Here is a 14114-nt window from a genome sequence, read left to right on the forward strand (position 1 = left end):
CAATGATCCAGCCCCTGGTGTGCACCCCATGCCATGTCATTGCTATAATCCTTGTTAGGCCCAGTGACAGAAATACTGACAAACAAACAGGACAGGCACGTTCTAAAGGAACCAAAACCAAATCACAAAAAATAGGTCTGTCAGCAATGCTATTGTATTAATTCTTATTACAATGACTATTTCCTATTTTATACCAGTGCTAGGTATTTCATGAAAGACATAGTTCTTGCCCTGAAGACCTTGCAATCTCTATTAATAATTATTATTAAAATGTATATGATAAGTATGCATATCATTTTGCAGTGGGCTGGATGTAGCAAAATGACCTACATTTAATGCTATTTAATACACTATGGGTTAATGGATAAAAGAACAAAACAAAAGGAGACTAGTTCTTTCTTTCTTTTTCTTTCTTTCTTTAACTCAGCGGGTTCCTTGGAGCCCTTTCATCACTAGGGACACTCTAGTCTACCCTGACTCTTCAGTGAGAGAGGCAGCTTCTTGCACTTCCCAATTCCCCCTCAAAAAGACTATGGGCATGATCTACAGCAAAGGTTCCCAAATGTTTCTTATTGTGGACCCCCTTCCTAGGATGACCAGACAGCAAGTGTGAAAAATCGGGACAGGAGGTGGGGGGTAATAGGAGCCTATATAAGAAAAAGCCCCAAATATCAGGACTGTCCCTGTAAAATCGGGACATCTGGTCACCCTACCCCTTCCAGACCTACCAATTGCCCGTGTACCCCTACTCTTCTCATTGCTGACACTTTGTGTTCTTCTTAACACTCCCTGTCTTTAGCCTTGTGTCCAGATTTCATGGTTACATACAGATATAGTTATAGTGCAAGGTATACAACTGAAAAAACCCACCCTTCAGTTCTGCGCTCAGACTGGCCAACTGCTGGCCAACTGAATCTGCTCTGTTGGGTGATTGGAGGTGAGGGCTCTGTACCTCAGGGTCTCTGTGTATCTGTGTTCTCATTGATACATCTTGAAGTAAACTAACTACCTTATTTTATACAACAAATTCCAGAGAGTTTTATAGCTTCCTTTGAGTAGCCTAAATGAAAATGCAATAAATAAAATCCACCATTGCTCAATTTCTCCTGCTTCCCCTCCAGAGATGTCTGGTGTACCCCCACTGGCACCAGTACCACAGTTTGGGAACCCTGGCTCTATATGATTCAGGGAGCTGGGGTGTTGGAGCAGGGATATCAGCCTTTCCCCGTCGAAACCTAGACTCGTTTTTGCCCTTTTCCCTAGAAACAGCTAAACCCTCACCATTAAATGACTGAAAACAAGGAGCCAAGCACTGTCTTTCAGGCAGTACTGTGCCTTCTTCACCTAAACCAGTAAAGGATGATGGTGTTGAACCACTTGGGCGTTAATGTGCTGAGGTTTAGGATGGTTTTAATCTAGCCAGATGCTTGAGAGAACCCCTTCTTCCGCGCCCGTGTTTTCTTTTTAAACAAACCACTTCTGATCTCTACATGGCTACCTTGGAGGGGAGTGGGGAGGGCAAGGCGGCGACAGCCGAAGCAGTAGCATCTGGCCAGGTGTTAGGAGCTCAGCGCAGGGGCTCCCCCTGCTGGCTCTATGCCGTCGGCGCCCTTTGCCCTCAGGTTTCTTTCTTGTAGGTCTGTCCGGGCTATTTATTTTCCTTCTCTCTCTCTCTCCACTCCCCACCGCCCACCCTGCCAGTGTGTAGCCCGGCCCCTGGATTGTCAGACGGCGTCTGCCGCTCTGAAGTTTGCAGTGGTTTCCTTTCCAGCCGGGCCTTATCTCGGTCTGCACGTTGCCTCTCGGTGACTAATAACACAATAACATTGTCTCCGGATCAAATAAAGTCGGAGCTGTTTACCCGCTCTATGGGGGTTCGGTATAAAAGGGAGCTGGCCAGAGCTGTCCAAGCCAGAAGCGCTCAGGCAGTCGCGCTGGACAAGGAGCCTCTAGCTTTGCCAGTGCTGCTTTGGAGACTGTTACTGGGTTTGCAGCGCGCCCTGTCCCACGGGAGCAGCTTTCCTTTCCAAGGGCGCCTCTGCTGAAAAGCTCCCCCGGGGCTCTGCAGTTGAGAACTAATCGCTGCTCGTGGCTTGTGCTTTGTGGCTGCAAAAGAGCGACCGGCTGACGTTGGCGGGATGGATTGTACACAGCTGATTCTCTCCCTGCTGTTCGTGCTCTGCCCAGGAGCCCAGGAAACAGGTAGGTGTGAGCTGGGGGGCAAGGACGGAGTGCCGGGGGCTAACCACTAACGCGGCTGCTCCGCTGACATCCAGGTGGGATCAGAGCTGCCGCAACTCGGGGTGCTACTGCACCCCCAGCCATGGAGCGACTTTCATCGCTGGGTTTACGGTGTAGGTCAGTGGCTCTCAGCACCGCCACGGTACAAATTGTTCCAGTGCCCCTGGGTGGGATTCCAGGAGATTGTATAAAGGAGTAGGCAGTTCTGGACCAGACAGCTCAGGGGTTCAGAAGTCCACAGGACTAAATCAGGAGCGAGGTCAGGTCCCGCAATGGGCTTTCCCTGGGGCTCCCCCTTCCAACTCTTCTGCAAACCCCGGGAAAGGGTTTGCTCCCCCTGCCCCATAACTTGCTTTTGTGTTCCCCAGAGATGATTTAACTAGCCCGGGCAGAGCAGCAGTCACAGCACACGCTGCTGATCATAATTACGACGCTGTTAAATGGATGTGAATCAGTCACCTCTCTCTACTGAATGGAACTGAAGGGAAGGTTTAAAAATCACCTCCCGCCCCAAATCCTACAGTAAAACCTTTATGTCCCGCAGACTCCTGCAGGTTTCGGGGGCGCTGAAGTCTTGCTTGGTCAATACTCACTACACCCTGGTTAGGAAAAGCAGATCTTATGGGTGTGCTAATTTCTTTCCATCATTTCTCCTCTCCAAACAACGTGTCTTCCCCGGAGCTGGGTGGCCCCAATCAAAGGGAGGCGGGAAGGCTTCAAAACCTGGTAGTTCTGATGCAGAATTACAAGCGCAGCCACCCCCTTCGTGGGGAGGGGACAGATGCTACAGGGAGTGGTCACAGCCCCTGCGCATGGGGAAGACGGGGAGGGTTAATTGAAGGGACAGGTAGAAGAGCCGAGGTCCCGGAGGCAGGACCCCAGCGCCCAGAGCAATCTTCACTGCCCTGACTCCCTCACCTGCAATCCCAGCTCCCTTCCCCACGCGAGCATTGAAAGGGAGGGCGGAGGGGAATCGGAAAACTACAGTCTGACGGCTGGGGAATCCTTAAACAACCGCTGGGTGTGTGTCTCCTTACGACAAAGCAGAGAAATGCACCAGCCTTTGAACACCCCCAGTAAACCCCTGAGTTAAATGCCCCCAGAACTATGCAGAGTCCTGCAGGGAGACAGCATGAGAGTTGTAATCCCGCCCCCCAGCGCCCTGGTACATCTGATGAGGGTGATTGTTTCAGACACAAATTTAATCTCGGCCATGCACACGAGCTATTCCGCTTTGCTAGACCCTGGTTGGAGCCAAAGATCTGGGCAGGGGCCGGGGGTGAGTAGATAGATACATGGCTACGGGACCAATCAATCTCCCTTCCTACCACTGCGCTCCCGCCAGCGCGCGTGCCTGGCTCAGAGCCGCCTGGGTCCAATTGTTCCCTGCAGCAGCTGCGATGCAAAGTGCTCCCGGGGTCACTCGCCTGCTAACCCCGTTGCTCTCGCTCTCTCCCCTGCAGCCTTAGGCGCTGAGCTGAGCGCTGCTGCGGCCGCTTCTGTCGCCGAGGTTCGTCCTTCTAGCTCCACCTGGCCGCTGCGCAGGGCCAAGCGCTGCTCCTGCTCCTCCTTGATGGACAAGGAGTGTGTCTACTTCTGCCACCTCGATATCATCTGGATCAACACCCCGGAGTAAGTGGGGGGTGGGGGCTTGGGACGCTCTAACCTCCCGTTCACCCGGGCATTAGGGGCGATTGTTGTGAGCCGGTTGCTATGGTTCCCTTTCATTAGGGCCCCAGTGTTCTTGGAAGAGGCACCACTGACAATGGCTCCCTGGGACACCAGCAAATATAGCCACCTCCAGGCAGCTAATGCACCAGCATGGTCAGTGAGAGCGCCTGGGCTCATAGGCTGCATCTGAAGAGTTCATGCCATTAGATGGCTCTTCAGTACTCAGCCCAAGTGAAATCCTGTGCAATGAATCCTGTGCATTTTTTAGCAGGCATTTTACTTTGGTTGAAAAATAGGTTTAAAAAGGCCATGCACTGCTCTAGAGGAATATTTTTAAGATGCTAGAGAGGAATGAGTGGTTGAGGATGGAACAGTATTCATTAGCACAGAATTCTCTATACTAATATAGAGCCGCATCTCATACTTGTACTCACACCAATGTTCCCATGGACTTTAATGGAGAGACCACTCACGTGAGGAAGGCAAGCTGGATTTGGCCTTATAGATGGAGCAAATAGCTTAACACTAGGCACAGCAATTCTAGCCTTTCCACAATTCTTAAAGTGTTAAGATACAACCAAGACTATTTCATAGTTAGGACAGGATGGTTGATGCTGTAAAATACTTTTCACTGAGAAGCACAGAAGGGTGAAATGCTGGTGTCTTGTTTCTATCACCCTTATTCCCTCGGAGTGTTAATTTTCTTTGGGAGTCTTTTCAGAGCAAAATCTGGCCCTAAATAACTAACTATATTCAGTGAAACCACACTGGGTCTTAAGAATGGCTGGGAGACCCCATTGTGAATTAGTACATTATATAGAATAGTGGGCTTGTGTACAATGCAGAATACATTACATTTTTACACTTTCCTCATTAAGGGTGAAGCGGATCCTCAGTAGGTGTAGTGAATATTGACTTCAATGGAGCTATGCCCTTTAACACCAGCTGAGGATCTCACTAATTTTTTTTAATTGATTCTTTCTGTGCTTGCAATTTACCAACATTCAGACAGGTCAGGTTCTGTTGCATTCTATTGCAAATTGATTCATATTTCTTAATTCATGATTAAAAACGCATTAGTCACAGAAGCAGACACTGCAATCACAGAGCTGCAGTGCAAATTTTTCTGATAATCCCAAAGTTATGACCAAAAGAGCCCTCCCAGTCCCACAACCTTTACTCACAAAAACAGTTCCATTGATAAGATAACACAGAACACACTCCTCAGTTCTAAGGCAATGAATTCAATTAATATCTTTCATGTTGATTTTCTGATCATAGGCGGACTGTGCCTTATGGGCTTGGTGGCCCTTCTCGATCAAGGCGGTCTCTAAAAGACACGACCACTTGGAAGCAACCAGAATCTAGCAAGAGATGCCAATGTGCCAACCAAAAAGACAAGAGGTGTCTGAACTTCTGCCAAACAGGAAAAGAACTCTGGTGTGTTACTATTATTATTATTATTTATTATTATTATTTATTATTGTAATCAATTTTGAACTGCACTCATTGTAAAGGGCCAGGTTGTGGTATATCTACTCATGTTGGTGAGTATTTACTCAGGTGAATAGTCCCAGGGAAGTCAGGGGCACTACTTGTCTGACAACTCACCAGCATCATTAAGGATACCGCAATCTGGCCCAGAAGCATCTGTTACATATCTTAATTTAAGAAGATGGATCATGTAAAAGTGTCACCAGGAAGACTGAAGCCTTGTTTTTTCATAGCAATATTGTTTTCTTTTATGTGAACAGGGCTCAGTCCACAATGGAGAAGGGCTGGGATCATCTTAACAAAGGTGAAGATTGCATGGAACTTGGACTGAAGTGTGTGCGCAGGCAACTACTTAACAGCAGGAAAATGAGAAGGTGAGCTACCGTACCCGCTCCTGAACAGGCTGATGAAGTTTCAGTAAAGTATAAACACAGCAACTGATCCTACTCCCAGTTGAATCAGTGTGAGTTTAGCCTCTGACTTCAACTGGGAGCAGAATGAAGCCCTAAAACATTGACTATTTCTTTTGATTGTTGCTCATCCTATAAATCAGGGGTGGCCAAACTTACTGACCCTCTGAGCCACATAAGACTGTCTTCAGAAGTTCAAGAGCAGGGATGCACCTACCCGGGCTCGGGGCTTCTGTCCCACGGGAGGCACTTGCTGGGGCTCGGGGATTTAGCCCCATTCCTGTTGAACCCCGACTCCAGTAGATGCGCCCTGCAGGGCTCAGGCCCCGAGACCTCCCTCTGCACTGGGCATAAGCCCCTCCCCCACCACTCTGCTGCAAGGTAGAGGGCTTCCCCACAAAAAATCTGGTATGTGGAGAAGGGAGGTGGGGGAGGGGGCTCCGCAAGCCCCACTTTAACTGTAAAAGAGCCACATGTGGCTCATGAGCCATGGTTTGGCCACCTCAGCTTTAAATCCTTATCTTGCACAATTAAGCTTATTGAGCCCTATACTGCTCACTTCTTATGTGTGCTCTAGGCTTAGCAGAACGTCAACCTGCAATAGAATACGAGCAAATTAAATCTTGACAGAAATATACATTGATTTTTAGCATGCTCATGCATGATCTGAACTGTCTGAAATTAATGTGTTCCTATTAGCCTTGTAAAATGAGAAGATGAAATTCATTCAGGGTTGATTTTTCATGCATAATCCACATTTATTGAAATGTAAGTTATTCATGTACCCAGGTTAAAAATGCCATCTATTCAGTGAGGCATTGCTGGTTTTATAGAACATTGTGGGTCTGATTCTCCACAATCTTGCCCCTTGTGTTGTCAAATAAACCTATGCAAAGTGAGTGCAAAATGCTGTCGTTGTAAACTACCACACAAAGGGGTAAGGCTGGAAAGAGACAGGACCTCAGAATTAGGACTTCTGGGTTCTATTCCCTATTTTGCCACTTACTTCAATGGGACTCAAGAGTAGGAATATAAGTGTGTAAAGATTGCACTATTAGACCCTGTGTGCCTACAGGCAACTCACTTAACTTCTCTGTTTCTCACTTCACTCATCTGTAAAAAGCGGATAATACTGACCTATCTCTTGGGAGTGTTGAGGTTAAATTAAATTAACGTTGAGAGGGCACTTGGAGATCCTCATGTAATAGATTGAGTGGCATTAGCTGGCCATATTGCAATGCAGTGTAATCCCAGTTGAATGACATAAATGATGCAAAAGCAACAAAGAATCCTGTGGCACCTTATAGACTAACAGACGTTTTGCAGCATGAGCTTTCGTGGGTGAATACCCACTTCTTCGGATGCAAGAAATCCGAAGAATAAGAATAAATGATGCAGTGAGCCCACTTTTTCAAAGAACAGCTTTGCAGTAGCACCTCCTGTGAGGCAAATTGCCACTTGCCATTCTTGAAGCAATTTATGACTTACTCAAATTCTGTTTAGAGAGAAATGGAATATGGGTAACATTTTCAAAAGTGGCATAGGCACACAGGAGCAGAAGTTCCCTTGGCTTTAACTGAGTGCTAAGGGACTAAGTTACTTTTGAAAATGAAATTTAGGATTCTAAGGCCCAGATCATCAAAGGTATTTCGGCTCCTAACTTCCATTTAAATCAATGGAAGTTAAGAAGTTGTGGATCTGGGCCCAAGTCACTTACGAGCTTTTGAAAATTTTACCCGTTATCTGAATACACTAAAACTGGGTTCCACTTAATCTAAAAAAACCCCCAATAATAGTAAAAAGTAGCCAACAACTACAGAATATCTTTTAATTTGGATACACACAATTTCTGGGGATTAGGGTTTTCAGACTTGCCACAATATCTAATGGGCTGGATCTTCAGTTGGTTTAAATCAGTACAGCTCCAGTGGATCTATGATAACTTACTCCATGTGAGGACCTGACCCCATAAATCTAGATTTAGACTTATTTAATCAAAATGCTGATTTTACACACCCACACCCCTACTATTCACACAAGATTGATCTCAATTTTTATAATAGTATTTGGTGTTTTTCTTGTTTTTACAGACTAGAAGCCATTGGTAACAGTATCAAAGCTTCCTTCAGTATCGCAAAGTTAAAGGCTGCACTGCATGAAGTGAAGAGGCTGAAGCATAACAGAACACATAAAAGGCAAAGCATCTGGGAAAGTCTGAAAACAACTTCTTAGTGGGGAGATCACCAACCCTAACCCTCTTCCATCAACAATAACTGATAGAGCATTGCCGAAGCTCTGTTTTGACTTTCACATTTCACATGGCAAGGCATGTTGTTCTAAATATTAAGCCACCCCTTAACCCCCACCCCAAAAATAGCTAGAAGAGAACCTAAAGAAATCTTATATTTGGACAAGGTAAAAGCAGTAAAGACCTAACAGGTCATACTTCTGGAATCCAATTGGACGTGTTACATTAACAAACGTTGATTGACAGCTGTCTGTCAGAAGAAGAAAGGGAACATTTGAATGCTGCTTCTGAAAAGAAGGTGTAAAATGGAGTGTTGTTGATCAGTTTGGCAGATTTCAGGGAGAAAAAAAAGACTAATGCCAAAAGATGTTGCAAGAATACCTGATACAGAAACTCTTAAAAAGAAGAGAAATCAAGATTTGAAAGGAGAGACTATTTTTTTACTTATAAATTAAAACGGAAAGTGAACGACATTGTTCTACTTTAATCAGCACTCATTGCATAGATACAAGTCTACCTCACATACTGTATGTTGCACTCCTGCAAAAGTATTTTTACAAAGTATTGCCTTTACTTATCAGCCACAGCCCTTTGCCTTTTTCAGCAGTCTGGTTTACTAGAACAACCAGAGTCATCTGAACGGCAGGGCAGACGTTGTGTGTGTTTGGCTAACCAAGGTTTTGGATAAAGAAAGGAATTTTCAACATAAATAATAGACAACAGGGGACATGATCTTGTTTAACATAACAGGGAGATTTGGACAACTGAAGGTCTAATAATAGGGTTTGTACTGTATTGCAGGTTGCCAATAATCCACTGACCCTGAGGTGTAACAGAAAGTGTTGCTAGATCAAGGATTTCTTCAGCGTCTTGTGTGATGTAAATGTGTGGAGACAGAGGGTTGTTTAAAATGAAACCAAAAGGCTAATATTGGGTGACTGTTTATAGCAGTGAATTTACTCACATTATTGAATTTGCTGACTGAGGGCTGATGGAATTTTATGATGTGCTTATTTTTTTTAACAAATATTTATGTTCCTACAAATTATCCATTTATATTTACCATGTTGAATATACATTGGAATGGGCCATATTGGTCTATGCATGTTTTATGTATTTCTGTGTGAAATCGGGAAATGCTTTGTGCCTGTCAAGGTAAATATCTTTAGAAATAAATATTTTTAACTACTGTATTGGTCTGGTGGTTAATATTCCCAGATGTCAATAAGATGGCTGGAGTAAGGCTGGGCCTTCCCTGGGACTGCCCTTGGATGCAGTGGGAAGTCTTATCTGTTCCAATGGCCCTGAGGGTTATGCCAATGGGAGTTTTAACTCCTGGTGGGGGCACCCAAGCCAGACGAAAAGGACCAGATGAAAAGCAGTCCACTGGTCCTCCAGGCGGGGCAGGGGGCTGAGTGAGAGGTCAATAATCTATCCTCATGAAAAAGTTAACTCATAAAGTAGCCATTCTGGAAAACCACATGATAGCTGGGGCAGCGGAGCCTATCTTGTGCCCTAAGAGATGGCTAACAGGGTGTACAAGGATTCAGATTAAAAAATTCAGTAACTGTGCTTGGATTGGATAAGAAATATTATATCCAGAGGAACTGAGCCTCCTCCCAGCAAAGTTAATGGTCCCTTTAACTTCAGTAGGACCTAGACCAGACCCTGAGGTATTCATAAGCGAGATGGACCCATCGTTAACATTTGCATCATTCCAAGTCCTTTGGCTTAAGGCGGCTGCAGCTGGATGGACGCTGCTTGAAGGGACTGTATGCCAGGTAAATCAAACGAGAAGAGAAGGCTTAAAAAGTAACTCTGACCATACGATGAAAGTTGTTATCAAATCCCACAGCCAAAGGAAATAGAGCTGGTAAAAACTTGTCAAACAGAACATTTCTTTGTTTTGCTTGAAAAAACAGGCTTTTTAAAATAAATCAATACATTCAGCCAAATTTTTGAACATTTGTTTTATTAAGAACAGAAATGGAATGAAAATGCATTTGAAATGTTCAGACATCCTGCAGCCCTTCCATATATTGGTGACCAGTTTGTTTGTTGGCATCCAAAGAACACTTATGTACTGGATGCTGTAGACTTTACTTTGTTACTCATAGACTTTAAGGGCAGAAGGGACCACTGTGATCATCCTAGTCTGACCTCCTTCAGGCTCCAGAATCTCACCCACCCACTCCTATAATAGACCCATACATTTTTTGTGGTATTTCAGTTAGACACAGGGCCCGTTTCTCTTCTCAGGCACTCTGGGTCAATTCCATTGAGACCAAGATGGGCTGCCCTTGTGTGACAGTTAGAGAGACTGTGTTAATCTGAGCAGACCAGACCTTAGCTTTATCACAGTTAAAACCAGCTTAAATGTTAGAATGCACCAGTGTATGTTCAGTGAGCATCAATGTTTATACACACAAGTAAACAGAAATTCAGTATGTAATCAATTACAAATCATAATCAATCAATAATCAACATTGATAATCAATAGTAAAATGTAAATTTAAGAAGACACAACATAAGATGTAAGAGGTCATATGAACTTAGGATAGAAGGGGTAAGTCATGTCAGGTTAAAAGAGAAATTGGGAGACATTGTTAAGAGAGTCAGAGGTCAAACTGGAGAGAGTTAAGAGTTTCATTTGAGAGTTTAGTTCAACATTTTTCCATTTCTTTTTATTTAGTTACAACTTTACTCCATTTTAGTTTCAGTTTTTAAATTCCTCCATTCAGCAATAATTTCAGCCTGGGCCATTAGGCCTACACCCCAAGGCTAAAGCCAGAAAAAGAATAACATGGCCCACAGGAGTTTGAGAGGAGGAAGGAACACTGATATTATGAGTAGAATTTACTTTACTATACAAATAATATTATCAAGACAACCTTTACAGCAGAATGAACACACCCAAAATTACCACAGCCCCCCTCCAACCACCCCAGCCAAATCCCCCCAGGAGTAGTTCTGCAGAACCCATAGGCCTTAGCCATCCCAATTCCATGTTCCATTTACTGGTTTTTCCAAAACAAACTTTTTTGATGTCTGTCTGATTTACTCCTTTGATTTGTTGTTAATGGATCCTTTTTTGTCATACCCTTTTTTGTATCTGACTGGAGTGACTATTCCTGATTTGTTACCCAAGTCATATTGTCAGTGGTCAGGGGAATGTGTGAAGGAGTCCCTTGTCTGCATTTACTGAAATTGAGTACATGGGTGCAAAGAGTACCTGTTCTATGGAAAGTATTCTTTCCTGTAATGGAATTTAATATAGCAAAATCTTCATAAGCAGAAGCCTAACTAAAAAATAAAAAAAAAACATTATTAAAAATAATAAAAAAAACAAAAAATTTAAATAAATAAACTAAAAGAAAAAGGCATAATAAAAAACATACAGTTGTCAGAAAAAGTCAATTTAAGTCTTTTAAAGGAGAGCTGGTTCCGTCTTGTGGTCAGTAAGTCTGTGGTCTGTGGGGCTGGACAGACTCAGTGTCCTCAGTAGTCACGAGTGGCTTGTGGGAGTCCCTGATCTCAGATTTGCGTGGTTCCAGGAACACTGCAGTCTGGGTTGTTAAAAGATCTCTGGTGGGGGAACCAGACAAGAACCTGGAAGGCCTGGGGGATGAAAGAACCTTAGTGCAGGGAGGTCCCTGGTCTGTGGGTGGGAACCACTGTTTTCAAAGGGCTTTGGGTGGGAGGAACGTAGTCTGCTGAGTGGGTCAAAAGCGCCAAAGCCAGGAGGAAATCCTCTGGTCATCGAGCCTGTTGGGATAAGTAGGCTTAGAGAAGGTCAACATCCCAAGGGACAAGCCAGGGGATAATCCAAGGGCGAGGGTGAAGGTGAAACAGGAGGGGGGGAAACCAAGGAGAATTTTTAAAGGTTCAAATGTGAGGCCACGCCAGAATAAGCTTTAGCTCCAGTACATAGCCAGGGGCTCATATTTCAACTCTCCCGCTAGACTGTCCTGCTCAAGGGCCTGCAAAAGTCAAAATTTAGGGTAAATGACAGCCAAGTGAAAGGACAGTAAAGAGAAGGGGGGTATGCATGGTGAATGAATGAGAGGGATGCAAAAGGAGCACCAAATGTCAGGCAAGAGGGCCAACAGTAACTGTGGCACAATATGAGGGGCAGTAGAAAAGCTCAGGCAGCAAGTCAGAGAGCAGAAAAAACAAGGAGAGTACAATCCCAAAAACCAAAAGCCAAGGCAGTTTTTCAAAAGCTGGCAAAGAAAAGTTGAATTAGTTTCATGACCCAGAATTTTGTTGCAGGCAGGAGGAGGGAGCAGGTCCATTTTTTGCAGGTGCATTTTTTATCCATTTTTTCTTAGGGTGCTGGCTGTGGAATGCCTTGACATGCATAAACGTTGCATGCATGGGAGCAGCAAAAGCGTGTGACAGAGTGACCCCCTCATCATGGTGCCAGTGAACTGCTGATGTGGCTGTGAGCAGGCGAGGAGGCGTGTGGTGGAGGGCCGCCAGGTCAGGTGTCCCACAGTGGCTCAGGGCGAGGGGCCACGGTGGCTAGTTCAGGAGTGGGTACTGTCCTTTAACCAGAGTGCTGGTAGTGGGTAAAAGCATACTTGCTATCACAGTAAAGCCATAAACGGGGTTACCAGCGCCAGGGGCGGCTGGGCGGCCAGCTGCCTGAGCCCAGCGTTGGGGCGGCAGCTGCCTGGTCCCCCAGTTGCCTGGCAGTGAGGCAGCCTGAAATGGGTGCCATCATATCCGGCTGCATGCATATGAAGAGAGGGCCCATCAACATAGAAGAAGAGGCAAGGGTCAAACAGTGCATGGCACGTCATACAGGTAGTTGATTATCTGTAATATAACACACACTACTGCTGGAGGTTGTGCTGGTCCTGGAGAAGGAACAGGGCTGGAGAAGGGGGGGAAGCAAGGCCCACAGATTTTAAAGGCCTGTTAGTTAGTTCTTTTTTAGCTGCTGCTTGCTGCTAGAGCTTTGATTGTGTGTCTTCTGAGAGGCTGGATTGTGTCTGGGGACCACTGAAGAAGGGTCAGAGCAAGGTTAGCACTCCCCACCCACAGGACGCCAAGTCAGGGGCCCAATGCCAAATAATCCTAAGAAATCTCAAGAGGTTTTTGGTGTTTGGCAGAGGGCAGTTTTGTTTTTGTCTTGTCTTGACTCTGGGTTTGTGTTGTCCCTCTGGGTCCAACAGTCCCCCCATATCAGAGACCCACTGAATCTTGTCTTGTCAGGTCTACCACTGACCCTTGTGTAGGTGGTGTAGGTATAATAAAGTGCCCATCGATGCGGAGGGTTTGGTGTTCTCTGGTTTTATGTCACCGGAAGGGATGTCACTACGATGAGGGATGGACGTGATTCCGGACTGGTGAAGCCTCCTGAAGTCGTGGAGGAAGCCTGTGGGAAAAATGGGGCTGCTGCTGTAGCCTTGAGGAAGTCGTTGCCAGACATAACTTTGTCCCAGGTGAACCCAAAAGGAATATTGAGGGTCTGGTGAAAAGAGGCTGCTGCAAAAGAAATTTAAGACAAATAAAAGTGAACCCAGGCCATGGGCAGCTGATAGCTGATGGATGATGGGCTCAGGATTGACACTGGGATGGGATACCTGACTAATAACTCAAGTATCTGTACCCTGCCCTAACAATGATTAACCTCTCCGTCCTTTTTTTTTAGCTTTTAGGAGGACATAGGTATAGGTATTACAGGAGGGAGCATGGGCGGGAGGGGATTTTGTGCAATGAATCCTCCGACAATGGGTGCAGGGCGGATCCCTCCTTCAGCAACAGGACTGGGGGGGGGGGGGGGAGGGGAGGGGGGGGGGGGACTACTACTACTTCTGCTTCTGCTGGAGGAGCAAGCCAACATCAGTCAGTGAAATTCCCAGAGGGGGGAAGGCCAGTCAAAGTCAGTGAGGTCAGGAGAGAGGGGAGGGTCAGTGACCTGAGTTAGGGCTTAATCTCCCTACACTGTCACTGTCAATCCTACCCCTTCCAGGTGCAGCAGGTAAAAGTAGCCTCAAGGCAGAGTAAAAAATAAGCCCCAAAGGAAAAAACAGATCAAATGA

General features: G+C 45.5%; 1 protein-coding gene across 1 annotated transcript; it reads left to right on the plus strand.

Annotated features, from left to right (window-relative positions):
- The first annotated feature begins 1747 nt into the window (after positions 1-1747).
- On the plus strand, positions 1748-9267 carry EDN1 (endothelin 1). The gene is made up of 5 exons (XM_039527699.1): positions 1748-2202; positions 3705-3873; positions 5194-5352; positions 5667-5780; positions 7907-9267. Exons 1-5 carry the CDS (start codon positions 2139-2141, stop codon positions 8046-8048), a joined length of 648 nt encoding a protein of 215 aa, XP_039383633.1. The 5' UTR covers positions 1748-2138; the 3' UTR covers positions 8049-9267.
- The last annotated feature ends 4847 nt before the right edge of the window (positions 9268-14114 follow it).

Source organism: Mauremys reevesii, linkage group 2, assembly GCF_016161935.1.
Source record: "Mauremys reevesii isolate NIE-2019 linkage group 2, ASM1616193v1, whole genome shotgun sequence".
NCBI classification, from domain to species: Eukaryota; Metazoa; Chordata; order Testudines; family Geoemydidae; genus Mauremys; species Mauremys reevesii.